Genomic DNA, 17,377 nt, shown 5'->3' with positions numbered 1-17,377 from the left:
CCCCAACCTGTGCCACGGAATATTCCGGTTTTCCGAGGTTGCTCTAGCAGCTCTGGTGACAGTCACCTGTCCTCTGGCAGTCTGGGACAGCAGAGGACACCCTCACGTCGCTAGCTTGCAAGAGCCGACGTAGATGGCAGTGAAGCAGTGACGTGGGCCACCAGGCGGGCAAACCCCCAAGCAAGACGCTCGGTGGAAACAGCCAGATGCAAAAGCCTACACAGTGTGTGATTCTGATCAGAAATCTCCAGAACAGGCCAGTCCACAGAGACAGAAAACTGGTGCCTCCCAGGTTTGGAGCAGGGAGATGGGGAGTGGCCAGGATGGGTCCAGGTTTCCCTTCAGGTGTGACACAAATGCTTGGGGACAGAGGCGGGGACAGAGGCGGGGGCAGCATATCAGTGCGAATGCACCAAATGCCACGGAGCTGTGTGCTGTGACACGGAGAATTTCATCTCAATAAAAATGAAAGCGGAGAAAGTTCAAGCCCAACTGTTTAAACATGTTAAAATTGCCAATAAAAATCCGCCTAGGCCTGCAGGCTGACCCGGTCACGAGGAGAGGGGGCTGAGGGGCAGGGTGGGGTTGGTGACAGCAGAGCCCCCCCTGTGCTCCCTGAGCAGTGGGGTCGGGCCTGAATCTCCAGCCCCGAGCCCATCATCGGCCTCCCTCCCAGGCTGGGCTGCAAGGCACTGGGGTCACCTGCGTGCCCAGGGCCCCGAGGACCCTTCTTCTCACCCCGGGCTTCTAGAACAAGGTACATGTTCATCTTGCAGCTTCTAATACCTAGTCAAACACCAAAGAGATTTCACACATGTTCAGACACCAAAGTTACACTAAAGCACCCACCCCTTTTGCTGTTTACGATGTCAGGACACCAGTGGAGAGTCTGGAAATGCACAGAATGAGGGCCCCGGACAGGACAATAGGGGGCCGGGCTGAGCCACTGAGCTCCGGTGCAAACAATGTGCCCGAAACCACAGGCAGAGGCACCTGCTCCCACACGTCCAGCACCTAAGTGATCAGAACGGTTTTATTAGCACTTTTTTATTGTAGTAAAATACAAACAAAATTGAAGATTTTAAAACATTTGAACAGTTGGTGGCTTTAAGCATATTCACGCTGCGGTGCGACCATCACCTCCATCAGTCTCCAGGACTCTTCATGTTGCAGAACTGAAACCCTGTCCCCTTTAGGCACTCACTGCCCCCTCCCTCCCCCAGCCCTGGGGCCCACCATCCTACCTCGGGTCTCTGTGAACGCGGCCACCCTAGGAACCTCATTATCTCCTACGGTACGTGTCCTTTCATGCCTGGCTTATTTCACGGGGCACAATGTCTTAATTTTTCATCCATGTTGTAGCACGGGTCCCAATCTCCCTCCCTTTCAAAGCTGACTAAAATGGGACTAAAATCCCATTGTACGGATATGCCATTTCTGCTCATCCATTCATCTGCCCATGGACACTTGGGTGCCTCCACCTTCTGACTATCACGAACCACGTTGCTGTGAGTACCTTGTTGTTGCAAGTACCTGATCCAGGCTCTGCTTTCACTTCTTCTGTGTCTATACCCAGAAGTGGGATTCCTGGATCCTCTGGCCATTCAATGTGTAGTTTTTTGAGGAAGCGCCATACTGTCTTCCATGGTAACTGCGCCATTTTACATCCCCACTAACAGGGAGTGAGGGTCAAATTTCTCCCCATCGTAGCCATCCCTTATTTTCTGCTCTGTTTTGCTTTTATGATCGCCACCCTAAAGGTGTGAGGTGGTGTCTCATTATGGTTCTGGTTTGCATTTTCCTGAGGAGGAGTGATGTTGAGCATCTTTTTCATGTGCTTGTTGCCCACGTGTTCGTCTTCATTGGAAAAACCAAGTCCTTTGTCCATCTTTTAATCGGGTGGTTTCTCTCTTGTTGAGTTGTAGGGGTTCTTTAGGTATTCTAGATAGTAACCCCCTACCAGATCCATGATTCGCAAATACTTCATGATAGCTTTTAAATGAGGTAATTTCTCAGCAGCTGCAATGTTCATGGCAAGAAAAAGTTTTCCCAAGACACAGCCACACCTTCAGGCTGGGTTTCTGTTTTTCTCTGATCCTTCGTCTATAAAACGATTACAGGGTTGGAGTCAGGATGAGGGTCCTGGGTGATGACCCTCCCACCATCTCATCTCAGTGGTCACTGAGGCCCAGAGGGGGCTAACTTGACCAGTGTTAGCAATCAGCACCCAGGGTGCCACCTGGGCTTCACCGCCAGGGAAACCTCATGCTCTTTCCGACACCAGAGATGTGTCACAAAGCAGCCAGGGACAGCTGCGGGGACCACGGCCACATGTGGCTGTCTCCAAAGTGGGGCTGCACGGCAGCTTGAACAACCTTACTCTGTGAAAACCATCCTTTGACAGTCAACTTGCTGATAAAAGTTTATTACCCTGCAAGAGAGTTCTTATCTCTGAACGCTAACACAGCATATGACTTTGTTTGAACTAGCTGCTGTAAGTTTACCTTAACCAAGTATCACTTAGATTCGGTATTTTTTAAACCCCTCCCCCCAAAAATACAGAACTAGAAGTTGAAACAATTGAAAAAGAAGGAAAAATTCTGATTGATGGAGAGAGGGAGAGAGGAAGGAAGGAAGGAAGGAAGGAAGGAAGGAAGGAAGGAAGGAAGGAAGGAAGGAAGGAAGGCCGGTCTTGGCCAGCACAATCTGTGCTCTCGAAGCTGGAGGGCCCCAAGGGCACATCAGCGAGTTCAGCATGAGCCCCCGGCGCTGTCCACCTCCCCGCTGCCTCTGACTCTGACCACCGCACAGGTTCAGGCCCCTCCCCGCACCTGTGCACATAGGTCCCACACTCCACAGTTTCCTATGATACAGCTCTGGAGGCCCCACGAAGACTCCGGGACAGCTGCCAGGACCCCCTTGCCCTCATCGTGCAGCGGCTGCATCCCTGCTCACCTGGAGGGCTCCCGTGGAATCAGGCATGATGCACACATGACCCACAGCCCTCCTGTTTGGGGTCACCCCACACCTGCATCCCCAGGGCTGCCGTTCCACATTGCTCCTCCTTGCAGGGCTTAGCCACTGGCCCACGGTGGGGTCACCTGTGGTTAGAGACCCGGACCACAAAACGGGAGCCTGACTGCCTACTGCTAGGGGCTCTGCAGCCTATGTCTTTGCCTATAAAATGGGAAGTCTCTGGATTCTGCAGAGATGACAAGGTGGGGCTGTGGGGGGGGGGATGGTCCACAGCCCCAAGCAGTGTAGTGATGGGGCCCTTAGATGACCCTTGGGTGGCCTCTTGGGGCATCGTCCTGGCTCTGAGACCAGTATCCCCCCAGGTCCGCAGAGGTCAGGCACTGACCACTTGACCTCAAAGTGGAGAGGAGGAGGGGGGCAGAGGGTAGGGCCAGAGGAGTGGAGGCAGCACAGTGCCATGGAGGGACCGAAAGTCTGCACACTCTCAGCAGAAACGAGACAACAGGTGAGGGGCGGCCGGAGGACAGGGCAGGGCTGCGACGCGGCATCACAGGGCCACACAGGCTGGCCCAACAGCTCAGGGCCTCAGCGGGACTCCCGCAGCTATTGCCTTCTGAGAGCAGGGCTCACTGGCCTACTGGCAGGAGGCCACCCCAAGGCCACCCGTGGCTGGACCACACTGTCCCCTCAAGTTATCACAGGCACCTGAAGTCCCTGACCAAGGCTTGTTCAAAACAGTTGTGGTCCTAACATCCTGCAAGACACATGGCCTCTGCCTCTGGGGGAAGAGGCGGGGGGGTGGGGGGCAGTGCGTCACAGCACCAAGCTCCCCTCCATCGGAGTCGCCTGCATTCCCCTCCAAGGCGACAGGCCTCCTGTACCGTCCTGGCGTGCTGGAGCAGCAGGGGAGGCAGAAAGGACAGACGGGCTCAGAGGAGGAAAGGCCTCCACCAGGCGGTGCAGGAGGCCGTCCTCGCACCTGCTCAACCAGCAGCCAGAGGGAAGAGTCAGGCCGCAGCAAAGGGACCGGGTGGAGAAGGCCAGCCCGTCCCTCCGTGTCCCGACAGCACGGCATCCCCACACCCTGTGGATGGTGCCGGCCAGCCTGTGCAGGGGGGAAACTGAGGCACACAGCCATGTGCAGCTCCATGTGCAGACAGAGGGTGCCCTGGGGGGAGGCCTGGGAAAGCCAGTGGGGTCCCTCAAGGCCAGGAAGCCCCCCACCCCTGGGCCACCGTGGAGAGTCGGGAACAATCTGAACATCCCTGGAGAGCAAACCTGCGCAGTCAGCTCCGCGGCAGCTATGAGCCGGGCCTGTGAATCCGACAGGGCTGGTGACAGGGCTGGTGACAGGGCCAGCGGCTGGGCGGGCTCCGCTCACCTCTCACACTTCCATAACCACAAAGCAGGGCGTGTGTCCTTTCCCACCCGTTTCCCACCTGGAAGGTGGAGGGACTCTCCCCCAGCCCACAGGGTTGAAGCAGAAACCTGGGCTTGTCCTCCGCGATGGAGGAGCCGCCGCAGGGTACATCCCAGCAGCCACAGGGGGTGACCCGCCACACACCTGGCACCCTTGACATCATGATGTCCACTGGGTGACCCTACAAGCTAAAGGCTTCTGTGACCCCTTTCATGGGAGGGCCACAGTCCACGGTCCACGATGTCCCGGCCCCAACACGACCCTCTCACTACGGCGAAGGTTGCTGGGGTGTGTCAGGGTGGCTGGAAGGAAGGCTTACACACACGATCCGCCTCCAAAGTGGTTAAACTATGTGTGTGCGTACATATGTGTATGTGCATCTATGTGTATTTGTGCATATACGTGTACCTGTGTCTACATGTCTATATGTGTCCACACGTATGCATGTGCATGCATGTCTCTGCATGCACATGTGCATATTTGTGCGTGCCTGTGTCTAGATGTATGTCTACCTACATGCATGTGTTTACATGTGTCCACATGTATGTATATGTGTGTGCATGCATGTCTGTACGTGCACATGTGCGTATTTGTGTGTGTACCTATACCGAGGTGTAGGTCCACCTGTATGCATATGTGTTTACGTGTGTCCACATGTATGCATATGTGTGTGCATGTGTGTCTGTCCATGCACATGTGTGTATTTGTGTTCTGTGTGTACCTGCGTCTAGGTGTATGTTCACGTGTATGCATACATGAGTGTCTGTGTGTGCATATGTATTTGTGCGTCTGTGCACGTGTCTATATCTATGTCTACATATGTGTCCACATGTATGCATATGTGTGCATGTATGTCTGTATGTGTGCACGATTGTGTTTTGCATGTATGTGTGTCTGTGTACCTGTGTTCACTGCATGTGTTCATGTATGTCTCTGTGTGCACATGTGTGTACACGTCTGTGTGTGCGTTTAAGAGAAACCCTGGCCCATCTCCAGGACATCAGGAGACGCTCACTGGAGTGATAGAACGATGAAGGGCTGCTGACGGGCTTTTCCCAGCTCTGGAATGTTCACACCCAGAAAGGGGAACAGATCACCAAGGTCTTCACAAGTTCTTATCTGAAGCAAAAGCACGAGAACACAGCCAGGGGAGCAGACCTCTTCCCCCAGGGCCACGGCCCCAGCAAGGCCCGGAGGGACCCAGAGTGGGGCCTAAGGGGCGTCCTGTCTTCTGTGCTGGCCTCCCCTGGTCCCCTGCGGTCTCTGCAGGGGGACCCTCCCTCTAGGCCCCTCGGGCTCAGTCCACGAATAACCGACAGCCAGGGCACAGCACCCACAGTGTAGACAGAGCAGCCCAGCAGACTCATAGGGGAGACGCAGAGGGGGTCCCTGTCATCCCCCACAAACTCAAGGCCAGTTCCCTGCCCCTTATACCCTGAGACCCCACACCTTCCATGCTTCCTCAGGCCACCCCAGTGACCCTCCCCAAACACGCAGGGAGCAGGGCTCACTTACCCCCCACCCACCCACCCCCAGGGTGCAGGAATCCTACGGCTTTCCTACGAACCTGTGTGTTCAGGTTACAGGAGGAGCAGAAACACCAGAGAACTATTACCCCCAAGGCTGCGAGCAGAGAAGAATCATGCCAGATTCGGGAATATTTTCCACACGCCCAGCCCTACACGATAAAATCTACTTCTGTTTGCATCCGAGTGCTGGCAGGGTGGAGGCCCGTGGCCCCATGCCACACAACACGCCCCTCGGGGCATGGACGCGGCTGCCAGGCCCAGGCAGCCACCGTCCCGACCCGCTTCCCTGACGGCTTTCTGCTTGGGGCTGTCACATGGGCAGGTGTGCACGTCTTTCCAGCAGTGGCTGGGGCCGTGGACGGAGCTTGGGCGTCCCCAGCACACCAACACCCCAGTCTATTTCCATACAGGAGCTCTGTCCCCCCGTCCTTCCAAGGGGTTCACCTGCCTGCAGCCTTTCCTACATTTAAATAACAATCTCCCTGTCGCTCTGGGTGGTAGATGGGACCACAAGGAGACTTCAGGTCACCACGTAATCGGTGCTGAGATAGGATGCCCTGGCCCTCCTGTGCATCCCTGTGGCCTTGGCCCTCCTGTGCATCGCTGTGGCCTTGGTCCCCTGCCATCCTCCCCTGACCCTCTGCTCCCCCATCCTCCCCTGACCCTCCTGCTCCCCCATCACAGGTCCTGCGAGTCAAAGAGAAGTAGAAGGGACCGTCCCCAGCAGCCCTGTCTACACTCAGCTTGGCCACTGAGGCTTAGTCCTCACCCTTGGTGCCCCTGGAAGGTCTGGTGCCTGCACTAGGTGAGTACCTGCACAGGTAGGTAGAAGGACCAGAAGGCCTGTATGGTGCTGTGTTAACCGGTCAGGTCCTCCAGACCCTCATCTGAGCCTGGGTCACTGCAGGCTCCACGTCCCTGTGGCCACCCCACCTGCCCTCAGCCCCATAGGCTTGTCCTCTGCTCCTCCGAGGGGCTCCCCAGCCCCACCACTCAGCTCTCACGGGGGCCACCAAGGACCTCCCTTTGGTTAATTCAAGTTACATCTCTGTCCCCAGGCTGGCTACCCAGCCCCCATAAGTGATCCACTTTGGGACCCCACAGCCCCCGGAGCCCTGACCCTCCCGTTGTCCCCTTGTGTGTGGTTATTCCTGAGCAGAGCCATCACTGCCCAGAGGCCACGGGGGCCATGGCTCCTCGAGGCCACACCGGGGTCCCATTCCTGTCACACGCATCCCCTGCCCAAATGCCCTCACGCTCCTGCAGACTAGTCACTGACCACCCCCAGCAACAACTGTCCTATCACCCTGAGGCCATGCTAACCACCTCTGGCCAGGACTCCAGCTGGTCTCTCCTGCCCAGACCTATGTGTCCAGCCATCCTAGTGACAATGGTCAGAGGTGCCATAACCACACATGGTCTCGTGCCCCCCCTCCCAAAGTCGGCCTCCCCTGCAAGGACCCCCAGCTCCGTAGGGGTACCTCCCTCATCTCACCCTCGTGCTCCTGGAGCTGGTTTGTTCTGGAAAGCACAGCCTGAGAGAACATGGCTTGGAAGCCACCATCCGGGTTCAAATCCCGGGGCTGCCCTGGATGTGCCGTCAAGCCTCCAGGGCCCTGCACCGGGCAGGATCATGCCATGTGCAGGCAGGTCGCACCTGGGGAGGCCCTGGCGCACGAAGCAGTGGGCTGATCAAGCCTGTCATTGCCCCCGCATCTCACCATCTAACCTCACAGACCCCACCTTGTCCACCCACGCTCCTCAGCCACCCCCACGCCTCCCCCGGCCTCCGAGCTCACTGCAAGGAGCCACCTCCCCATGGCAGCTCAGACACACCTGGGCCTCCCGCGAGATCTCCCCCACCAGCCACCGAGCCCTGGCCCCCGAGTCAGCCCCGTGCGGTTCAGGGGGCTCCCCCCCACACCCTGCTCACCTCCTCCTGCGTCTCCCCCTCCTCGATGGCAGTTGTGTGTTCACCGCGTGTACTGGCTCATCGGCACCCCCCAAACTCCCTGGAGAGCAGGGCCACGCTGGCTCCCGGGTCCGGCATACAGTAGGTGCTCAGTAAAGGGACAAACACTCTTTTGTTTCTGAAAGTATGCTAGCAAGTGGCTACCCCCGGAGTTACGGGGAAGCCCTCGATGCTAGCAGCTGTGAGAAGCACCCAACCCTCCCGGGGCGTGGGGTGTCATCGGGGAGTCGGCTCCACGGCTCACACGGCTTCAGCAGCTCCAGCCTTTCCTCATCTCACGGTGAGGGACCCTAACACTAAGCGGCAGACACAGCCTGGCACGGTGGCCCCCTCTCTACTTCCTTGTCTGCAATCACCTGTCGAGAATTCCCCGCCATACCCTGTATCTTAACCAGGCAAATACTTTCTAAAGCTTCACGAGGCCTCGGCGACTTCATGCCATATACTCCCCACCAAGGTCAACGACGGAAAGCTTGCTCGACCTTTATATTTTTTAAGGAGGCTCCACGCTCAGCACGGAGCCTGACGCAGGGCTTGATCTCAGGACCCCAAGATCAAGACCTGAGCCGAGATCAAGAGTCTGACGTTCACCCCACTGAGCCACCCCGGCGCCCCGGGTTTGCTCAACCTCATTTCACCACGTTGCACTATTTCCCGGCGTGTCTGAATGACTCGCTACCCCACACATTCTAGTCCCACATCCGCAGATCTGCAACGCCCACAAACGCAGGCTCATTTCCCACCGAGGGCCACGTCCTGCCCTAACCCCACAGGCACACACATGTTCTGGCCGGATTATAAATGTAGACCTTAGTAAAAGCTGACATCTAGAAAGATTAGAGAAAATTATTCAGTGCTTGAAGGGTCCTGCTGGGTTAGCAGCTGGACCACTTTGAAAAATGCAAACAAACAAAAAAAAAATGCAAACACGATTTTTATAAAACGTCCATAAGAAGGTCCCAATCACAGAATTTTAAACCTCGTTCAAAAACTGCCATGTCAAAAAATAAGCATTTTGTATCGCTGGATGTCCTCCAAAAATGGCAGTTATTTGAATGTGACTATTTCCTAATTCAAAAGCATTTTCAAATGGTGTTCTGCTCTTCAGCGGCTCTGTAAACCAACTACCTACTCACAGTCAAAATGCTTGGGCTAAATAAAACCCCTAACCTGGCAAAAGGAAAGGCCATCCAGGCCCCCCCAGGCAGGGAACTCCCTCCTGTAAGCACTCCCAAAGAAGACCTCCCCAACCACCCCCAGGAGGCTGGCCCTCCCCGCTGCAGGCCCTCCTCCCTACAGGTCCTCCCCCCCTGCAGGCTCTCCCCACCTGCAGTCCCTCTCCTCTGTAGACCCTGCCCAAGCAGGCCCTCCCGGCAGCCCTACCCCCTTCAGGTCCTCCCTGCAGCCCCACCCCCACCCCCCGCCCCATGCAGGCCCTCTCCTCCGTAGGCCCCCATAGGCCCGTAGGCCCTCCTCACTCTGCAGCTCTCCCATGCCTGGCCACCTCAGGCCCTTCCCAGTGTGCACCTTCACAACAGGCTCCTCTGCTGGGTGCACACAGCCCTTCCTGGCCTGGCTCCCACAGAATCCACTCCTCCATCCAGCACCCCCAGGGTAGTAATAACGCATGTCATCTTGGAGGCTTTAGGGCAAGGCTGTAAATTCGGAAAAGCCAATAACACTTCAATGAAAACAGGGTGTGAGTCCCAAACAACAGCTTTCCCCATTGTTTCTTTACAAAATCTAAGAATCCACTCTGCCTCCTTCAAAGATAGATCTTTTTGTTCTGTGTCGTTTCTACACAATGCTCTGCTGTTTGGAATCACAGATTTGAGAGTTTACAGCCTTTGCTTCTCCGGAACATTCAGTAGCAGGCAAGTGGTCTGAGGGCTGCAGAGCTTCCCAAGGTGCCCACTTCAAACCCCAGCAAGGAGTCAGCACTGAGCAAGGACTTGGCGCTGGAACAGTCAGCTTAGCAACGAATTCCTCGAGCATTTTCTCTCCAGCAAGAAGCATAACACTGCTCACCGCCCAGTTACCAGAGGAATAAGTGTCAGCAGTGCAAGAGTTTATAAAACTGTTGCTGTCTAATTAGAACCCAGGGAAAGGTAACCATTTATTCTTGGGGAGCCCCACCCCTGAGGCCCAGTGCCTGAATGGCACAAGCCTTCGTCACCACAGGGTCAGAGCCCAGCACCGGGTCACCAAGACAGTCCCCTACGGAGCGCAGATCCCCAGCCCGCCTTCGACTGTGGTCCTCGCGACCAGCCGTGGGCCCTCCAGGAAGGCAAGCAGCCCTCAGTAACTACCCTCTTGTGAACGAAATCCAGCCTAAGCCCTGTTATCCGGCTGCCATGAGGGGGGGGGGCGCATTCCTGATGCTTCGGATGCACACCACATCCCTGCTTCCGCATCCACCATTCCCACTAAAGCCCCATGTGTCCCCTATGAAACCAAAACCCCGTGATGTTGCCAAGTCATTTCTACACGGGGTATTTTCCACCCCGTTTCATCTAGCAGATAAAGTAGCATAAGGGAAAAAAAAAAAAAAAAAAAAACTTCAAGAAATGCAAATGGAATTTAGGAAAGAGACTTTTTTTGTAATTGGTCGTTGCTTGGAATACCCATAACCTGGTTAACAATCTACCCCACGGGCCTCTTCCATATTCTCTACTCATATTCACAACCTCACAAAACCTAACATGTTCACCTGCAGAGAGACTGTGCCGCCAAAATCCACGGTGAAGGATTGCATCACTCCAAAACTGGACCTGTAAGTCCTGGATCTTATGAGCAAACAACTGAAGCTGGAACCTGTTTGCCACTCTTGGCGTATCATGAGTGATAGCCACCCATGAAAACAAAAAAATCAGAAAATCAACTTTTTAATTCTTGAAGGGCTCCCACCGTGATACTGTGCCCTAATAACTTATTGTTCAAAAGAGTCAACCGAGACAATTGACTCAAACAACCCCCGGGCTCCAAGCTTTTGTTGGTGATGGTTTGGTCTCATGATTAAGATCACCGGCCTGCACCAGCTGACCACGTCCTCAAACAGGCCCCCTTAAGGAGCCGCTGTGTCCCCCAATTCCCACACCCTCGACCTGTGCCCTCTCCCTGGCCCTGCAGGCCGTGCCAGGCACACGGGAGCCTACAGCATGGAGGATCAACGCTTTGCTGCCGAGCATTAGCCCGCTGGGCTGAGACCACCTCTCCTGCTCACCTCCAGCCCCAGAGCGGGCCAGCCGGATTCCCACACCGGCTCCACCACCAAACTGGGCAGGCCTCTCCGTAACACCCAAATTATAAGCCCGTGTCCAGGAGCAGAAGCCAAGATCAAACGGGGCTATGCTTTTCAAAGAGCTCCCAGACAGACGGGCACACATGAGCCGCATTGTTATTATCTGGAGGAGACAGGAAAAGAGACACCGCGGGAATCAACTCCAGTCATATTACGGGGTGACTCAGGGAACCATCCAGCAATTTCCAACCAGCACAAGGGGCGGGCAGTGACCTTTGATCTTGCCAGACAGGCAGACGGCTGACTGCAGAGCATCGCCAAGCAAACCAAGACGACTCCGATAACCCCGGAGAGCACGTTTTAATGGCACAAGCCAGAGCCGCAGCGTGCTGAGGAAGGCGCCCAAAATGCCCGGGTCTTGAACCTGAAGCAGCCCAGGCCTGCTCCCGGCAAAAATGCTGAGGGAAGCAGGGCCGTACCCCTCCCACTCCCTTGGCCTCGGTGGGGAGCACGCCCCCAGCTCGCGGCACCAACCATCACACCGGAGGCCACAAAGCCCCAGAGTTGCCTGGGCCCTGCCCCGATGTGCCCCGGCACGTCAGGCGCCCCCCCTGCCCCCGCAGGTCCCTGCGGCTCCCCAGGCGGCCCAGCGGGAGCCCTGGGGGCCACTCACCGGAAACGGACACCTCCATGAGCGCCTCCAGTGGCCGGTTGTTGTCCAAGTCGCGGCTAAGCTGCAGCTCGCCGGTGGCCGGGTCGAGCAGCAGCAGCTGCAGCTCGTTGCCCTGCAGGAAGGTGTAGTTGAGGCTGTCGGAGAGGTCCGGGTCGTGGGCCGGGATGCGGCCGATCACGCCGGTGGGGAAGCTGTTGGACTTGTTGGTGACGTAGTTGTTGAAGAGGATCTGGAAATCGGGCAGCACGGGCGGGTTGTCGTTCTGGTCCAGCAGGCGGATGTGCACCGTGGCCCGGCTCACCAGCGGGGCCGAGGTGGCCTGCACCACCAGGACGTACTCCCGCCGCACCTCGAAGTCCAGCTCAGCCAGGGCGCGCAGGTCCCCGCTCAGCAGGTCCAGCTGGAAGACCTCCGGCACGTTGCCCTCCACGATCTGATACATGATCTGGGCGTTGGGACCCTCGTCAGGGTCGTTGGCACGGATCTTTGCCACCACTGACCCCACCGGGCTGTTCTCCTCCACAAACAGCTCCAGTTCGTCCCTCTCAAACACGGGGGGGTTGTCATTGATGTCCAGGACGCTCACCTGGATTTCCACTGAGGCGCTGAGGGGTGCTGGGCTCCCCCGGTCCACGGCCAGGGCACGGAGGTTGTACACAGCCACATTCTCCCGATCCAGCCGGCGCTGCGTCCGGATCACACCGGACGTGGGCTCGATGTAGAAGTCCCCATCACCGTCGTCCCCACCCTGGAAGGTGTACAGCAGGCGGCCATTGGGGCCCGAGTCCCGATCGGTAGCAGAGACCTGGAGGACGCTGGTTGATGGGGGTGCATCCTCAAAGACGGACCCCTGGTAGAAATCCCGCAGGAACCGGGGGGCGTTGTCATTGGCGTCGAGGATGAGGATCTCCAGGGAGGTGGTGTCGGACTTCTGAGGGATGCCATTGTCCCGAGCGGTGATGGCCAGTGTGTAGGCGGCCTGGTCCTCATAGTCCAGCTCGGTCATGGTGTAGATGGTGCCAGTGTCTGGGTCGATGCGGAACTGCGGAACGGGGTCCTCCAGCACATAGGTGATGCGCGCATTCTCACCCGTGTCCTCGTCGGTGGCACTGATGGTGGCAATGGAGGTGCCCACCGGCCGGTCCTCGCTGACGCTCACGGTGTAGTGCGAGCTCTGGAAGACCGGCCGGTGGGTATTGGCGTCGGTGACGTTGATGAAGACCTGCGCGGTGTGCGAGCGGGTGCCGTCGGACGCGGTCACCGCCAGGACGTACTGCCGCTCCTGCTTGTAGTCCAGCGGCAGGGCCAGGGTGATGAGGCCGCCGCCACTCTGGCTGCTGAGGGCGAAGCGGTTGCGGGTGTTGCCACCTGTGAGCTGGTAGGTGATCACGCTGTTGGCATCTCGGTCGCGGGCCCGCAGGGTCAGCACGCTGCTCCCCACGGCCGCGTCCTCATTCAGACGCAGCTCGTATACAGGCTGGGTGAACACCGGGTCATTGTCGTTTACATCCAGCACCGTGATGGACACACTGGCCGAGGAGCTCATGGGCGGGGAGCCGTGGTCGACGGCCTCCACCCCAAAGCTATAGTGCTCTATCTCCTCGCGGTCCAGCTCCGCGCACACGGTGATCCAGCCGGAGCTGTTGTGGATCTGGAACGGGAAGTCCGGAGGAGAGCCGGGGTCCTCGGTCCCGGGACCCCCACTGCCCAAGGAGCTGGACGCCGTGTCCACCAGGCGATAGCGCAGCCGGGCGTTCTCACCTGCGTCCGCGTCCACCGCCTGGATGTGCAGCACTGAGTGGCCCAGAGGCACGTTTTCCAGCACAGCTGCCTGGAAAGGGCTGCTCACAAAGATGGGGGCGTTGTCGTTGACGTCCAGCACCTGCACCAAGACCAGCCCCGAGGAATTGATGAGGGGAGGCCGGCCGCCGTCCTGGGCCTTGATGCGGAGCGTGTACTCCCGGACGGCCTCGAAGTCCAGCGGGTTGATCACGTCCAGGCTGCCGCTCAGGGAGTGCAGGTAGAACTGGCCCTTCAGGTTCCCGCTGACGATGCTGTAGTGGATGGCCGCGTTCTGGCCCTGGTCGCGGTCGGTGGCCCGCACGCGCAGGACAGGTGTGTTGACCGCCACGTCCTCGGGCACCTGGACCACGTAGCGCTTCTCGCCAAACTGGGGGTAGTTGTCATTCTCATCCTCCACCACGATGTGCACGGTGGCGGTGGCGCTGAGCGGGCCCGGGTTGCGGCCCTGGTCGTTGGCCTCCACCAGCAGCTGGTAGGCGGCCGCCTCCTCCCGGTCCACCGGCGCCCGGGTGCGCACCACGCCCGAGCGCGCGTCGATCTCGAAGACGCCCTCGGCGCCCTCCAGCAGGCGGTAGCGCATGTTGGCGTTGGAGGGCGCGTCGCCGTCGGTGGCGCGGATGGTCAGCACCTCGTAGCCCACCTCCAGGTTCTCACGCACGCGCTCGCGGTACTCGGACTGCTCGAAGGCCGGGCTGTGGTCGTTGGTGTCGCTGACCGTGACGGTGAGGTAGGTGGCGGCCGAGCGCCGCGGCCAGCCGTGGTCCAGCGCGCTCACCTTGAGCACGTGCGTGTCCTTGGTCTCGCGGTCCAGCGCGCGGGCCGTGCTCACGGCGCCCGTGGCCGCGTCGATGAGGAAGTAGCCGTTGGAGCGCTCGTCGAACAGGGCCTCCATCTGGTAGCTCAGGCGCCCCGCCTCGCCCTCGTCGGGGTCGTGCGCGCGCAGCTCGATGACCGCGGTGCCCGCAGGCTCGTTCTCGGGCACCGACACCTGGTAGCTGGGCAGCGGGAACTGAGGGGCGGTGCTGCCGCCCGCGCCGCGCCGCGCCCTCCGCGCCCCCCGGCCCTGGGGCCGGCCCTGCACATGGCTCGGCGGCCGGCTCCCCACCCGGACCTCGCCGGCCCCGCGCCGCGGAGCGCACAGCAGGCGCAGGCGCAGGCGCAGGCGGGCCGAGCGCCCCCGCCGCGGGCCGCTGCAGGCGGGGAGCCGGGTCGGGGCCGCGAGCGCCCGGAGCACCGCGCCGGGCGGCGGGCCGGGGAGCGCAGCGCTCAGCTCCGCGCGGGGGGCCGCTCCGCGCCGCTCCCGGGCGCCGCACCCCGGGCCGTGTGCGCGCACCCTCGAGCGGGCCCCCGGGCGGACCGGCAGCGGCAGCGGCAGCGGCAGCGGGCGCCCCCCCAGGCGCCCCCGCCCGTCGGCGCTCCCGTCCGGCGGCTCCCGCAGCGCCCGCGGGGTGCGCGCGGCGGCCGGCGCGGGGGCCCAGCCCGCACCCGGGGCGAAGGCGCGGGCGCCGCCGGGCGCGCGCAGCTCCCAGGCGGCCGCTCGCAGCCCCAGCGCCGGGAGGGCGGCGGCCGCGGCCAGGAGCAGCAGCGCGGGCAGCGCGGGCGGCGGCGGCGGCGCCATGGCCCGGAGCCGGAGCCCGAGCCCGAGCCCGAGCCGGGCGCCCGAGCACAATCCATGCACCCGGCGCGGCCCCGCATGCACCCGGCGCGGCCGGGGGACGGCTCCTGCGCGCGCCCCGGGCCCGCGGGGCGGCCCGCGCCCTGCCTCCCCGGGGGCCGCGGCGGGGACTCCGGGGGCCGCGCGCCCGCTCTGCCCCGCAGCTTCCACCTCGAGCGCACTTTGCCAAAGTTTGCGAAGTTGGTTTCAAGATGGCTCCTCCGCGCGTCCCGGGAGGGCGCCGCGCATCAACCTGCGGCGGCCGCGGCTCGGGCGGCTCCAGGTGGCCCCCGCGCGCTCCGCCGGGCGGCGTGGGGAGCGGGGCGGGCCCGGGCGGGGCGGGGGCAGCGCTCCGGGGCGGGCTGGGCCGCCGCGCGCCGCTCGGACCCCGCGGCCGCTGCCTGGGCGGTGCGCTCGGCCCGCGCCCCCTCGGCCGCGCTCTCCCCGCCCCGGCCCGCTGGGCCCCGCCCCCGGCCCCGCCGCGTATTGTTCAGCCCGGGGGGGAGCCGGCCCCGAGGTGCGCGCCGGGAGGATCGCTATGGAGACGCGGGGGCGCAGCCGGGCGGGGGCTGGAGGCTGGGCCCACTCCCCTGCCGGCCTCCCCGGGGGGCGGGGCCGAGGGAGCCGGGCCGGGAAAGGCGGGGCAGGGGGGCCCCCCGGCGGCCGGCACCGGCGGGGCGGCGGCTCCGCGGGTCCCGGGGGCGCGGCCCGGGCCCCCCGCCCCCTCCCGCGGCCCCCCCGCCACGCGGGCAGAAGCGACCCGCGGAGACCGCCGCCCCGGCCGCCGCGCAGGTGGACCCGGGGGGTGCCCGGGAGGTGCCGGGAGGTGCCCGGGAGCGCCCGGGCGGGGACGGTGCGGCACGCGCAGCGCGACGCCGGAGACCGCGGTGCTTCACCGACAGAACTTCCCTGGACCTTGAAACGTAACCGGCAACCGACCGGGTTCGGGTGCCACCGGGCTGAAAGCGCAACTTTGAAAGGAAGAGGAGAACAGCCCGGGGTGACATTTGGGATGTGGAGTGGGGACGTTGGAGACGCGCGGTGCGGTCCCGGGGCCTCCGGCTCCTCCCAAGCCGAGAGCCACCTGCGGGCGCCTGCCCCTTCCACCGCCTCCTCGCCCCCGGGGGGGGGGGTGGGGGGGCGGAGACCCGGAGGGAGGCAGCTTGGGGACTGCCCTCCGCGCCTCAGCCTGTGCGGGACACACAATGGGGTGCGGGCTTCAGAACTAAGCGGACGCCCCCCGCCCCAAGCGGACCCGGTTGGAGGGCAAGGGTTAGGGATGTGGGACATCCCAGCGCCCCCCGCCCGCCTTGGGGCCTCAGGACTGTGCCACCCCTGGCTGGGAAGATGCCCTCCTGCTCTGTAGAGCTCGGGGCGCCTGGACCCCACTCCAGTCCCTCCGCCCGGGGGGAGTCTCCCCATCCTGGAAGGCTCCGCTGGGTCGGCCTGGCAGAAAGATCAAAGACGGGGTGAGAGACGATTCAAGCAGGTCTTTAGCACACAGGAGGTGCCAGCCTCCACGTTTCCAAGCTGAGTTTGCAGGTGGGGGGAAGGGGAGCAAAAAACACTTAAGCAATGTGGCTCAAAGTTGCAGGGTTTTCGGTGTCTTTAGGCTAAAGCCAAATATGAGCATTTTCTTCCCATTAGCAACGACTTAAAGAGGTTATTATTAGCCTTAAAGGTAGATTTGCTTTAGAATCTTTTAATCTGGGAGTTTCCACTGGCAAGCCCTTTCGGGAAATGTGTGCATGGAGGGAGGGGAAGGAAGGAGAAACCTCTACCCCTCAGGGGTGACTGACCAGGACATCCTGGGTCTGACCTTCGTCTTGTCTGGGGAGGATCAAAGGGCAGGAGTTTTAGGGCGGGAGGGCAGGGAAGACGGGGAGCCTAGAGCTTTGCAGTGGAAAGCTCCAGGCCAGGGTGAGGGGGGACCGGGGGATCTCAGGCTGGAGAGAACCCCACAGTACACGTCTCTCAATAGGACTTTAGGTAGGTTGGGTTGGGTTTATATAAACAAAAGGTTCTGTTGCACTGTGCTTGCTGGTTTTTGAAAATTCAGATACAGTGAACGAGTTTGGGTGTGGGCATGCCTTCCTGGAATAAGACACC

The 17,377-nt window shown here is 60.7% G+C and overlaps 1 protein-coding gene across 1 annotated transcript in view; it reads right to left on the bottom strand.

The window, feature by feature from the left end:
- The window catches only part of CELSR1 (cadherin EGF LAG seven-pass G-type receptor 1), a 133,474-nt gene extending 118,186 nt beyond the window's left edge, over positions 1 to 15,288 (bottom strand). Inside the window, exons 1-3 of the mRNA XM_077915838.1 lie at positions 15,282 to 15,288; positions 15,021 to 15,150; positions 11,812 to 14,948 (exon numbers count right to left, since the gene is read on the bottom strand). Coding sequence (XP_077771964.1) covers positions 11,812 to 14,948; positions 15,021 to 15,150; positions 15,282 to 15,288 — 3,274 coding nt within the window. The remainder of the gene's footprint in view (positions 1 to 11,811; positions 14,949 to 15,020; positions 15,151 to 15,281) is intronic.
- Between the last annotated feature and the right edge of the window lie 2,089 nt (positions 15,289 to 17,377).

The sequence above is a fragment of the Canis aureus genome, chromosome 11 (genome assembly GCF_053574225.1).
Source record: "Canis aureus isolate CA01 chromosome 11, VMU_Caureus_v.1.0, whole genome shotgun sequence".
In the NCBI taxonomy this organism is placed as follows: Eukaryota; Metazoa; Chordata; class Mammalia; order Carnivora; family Canidae; genus Canis; species Canis aureus.
The sequence above is the reverse complement of the archived record's forward strand: the minus strand, read 5'-3'. Positions and strand labels throughout refer to the sequence as shown.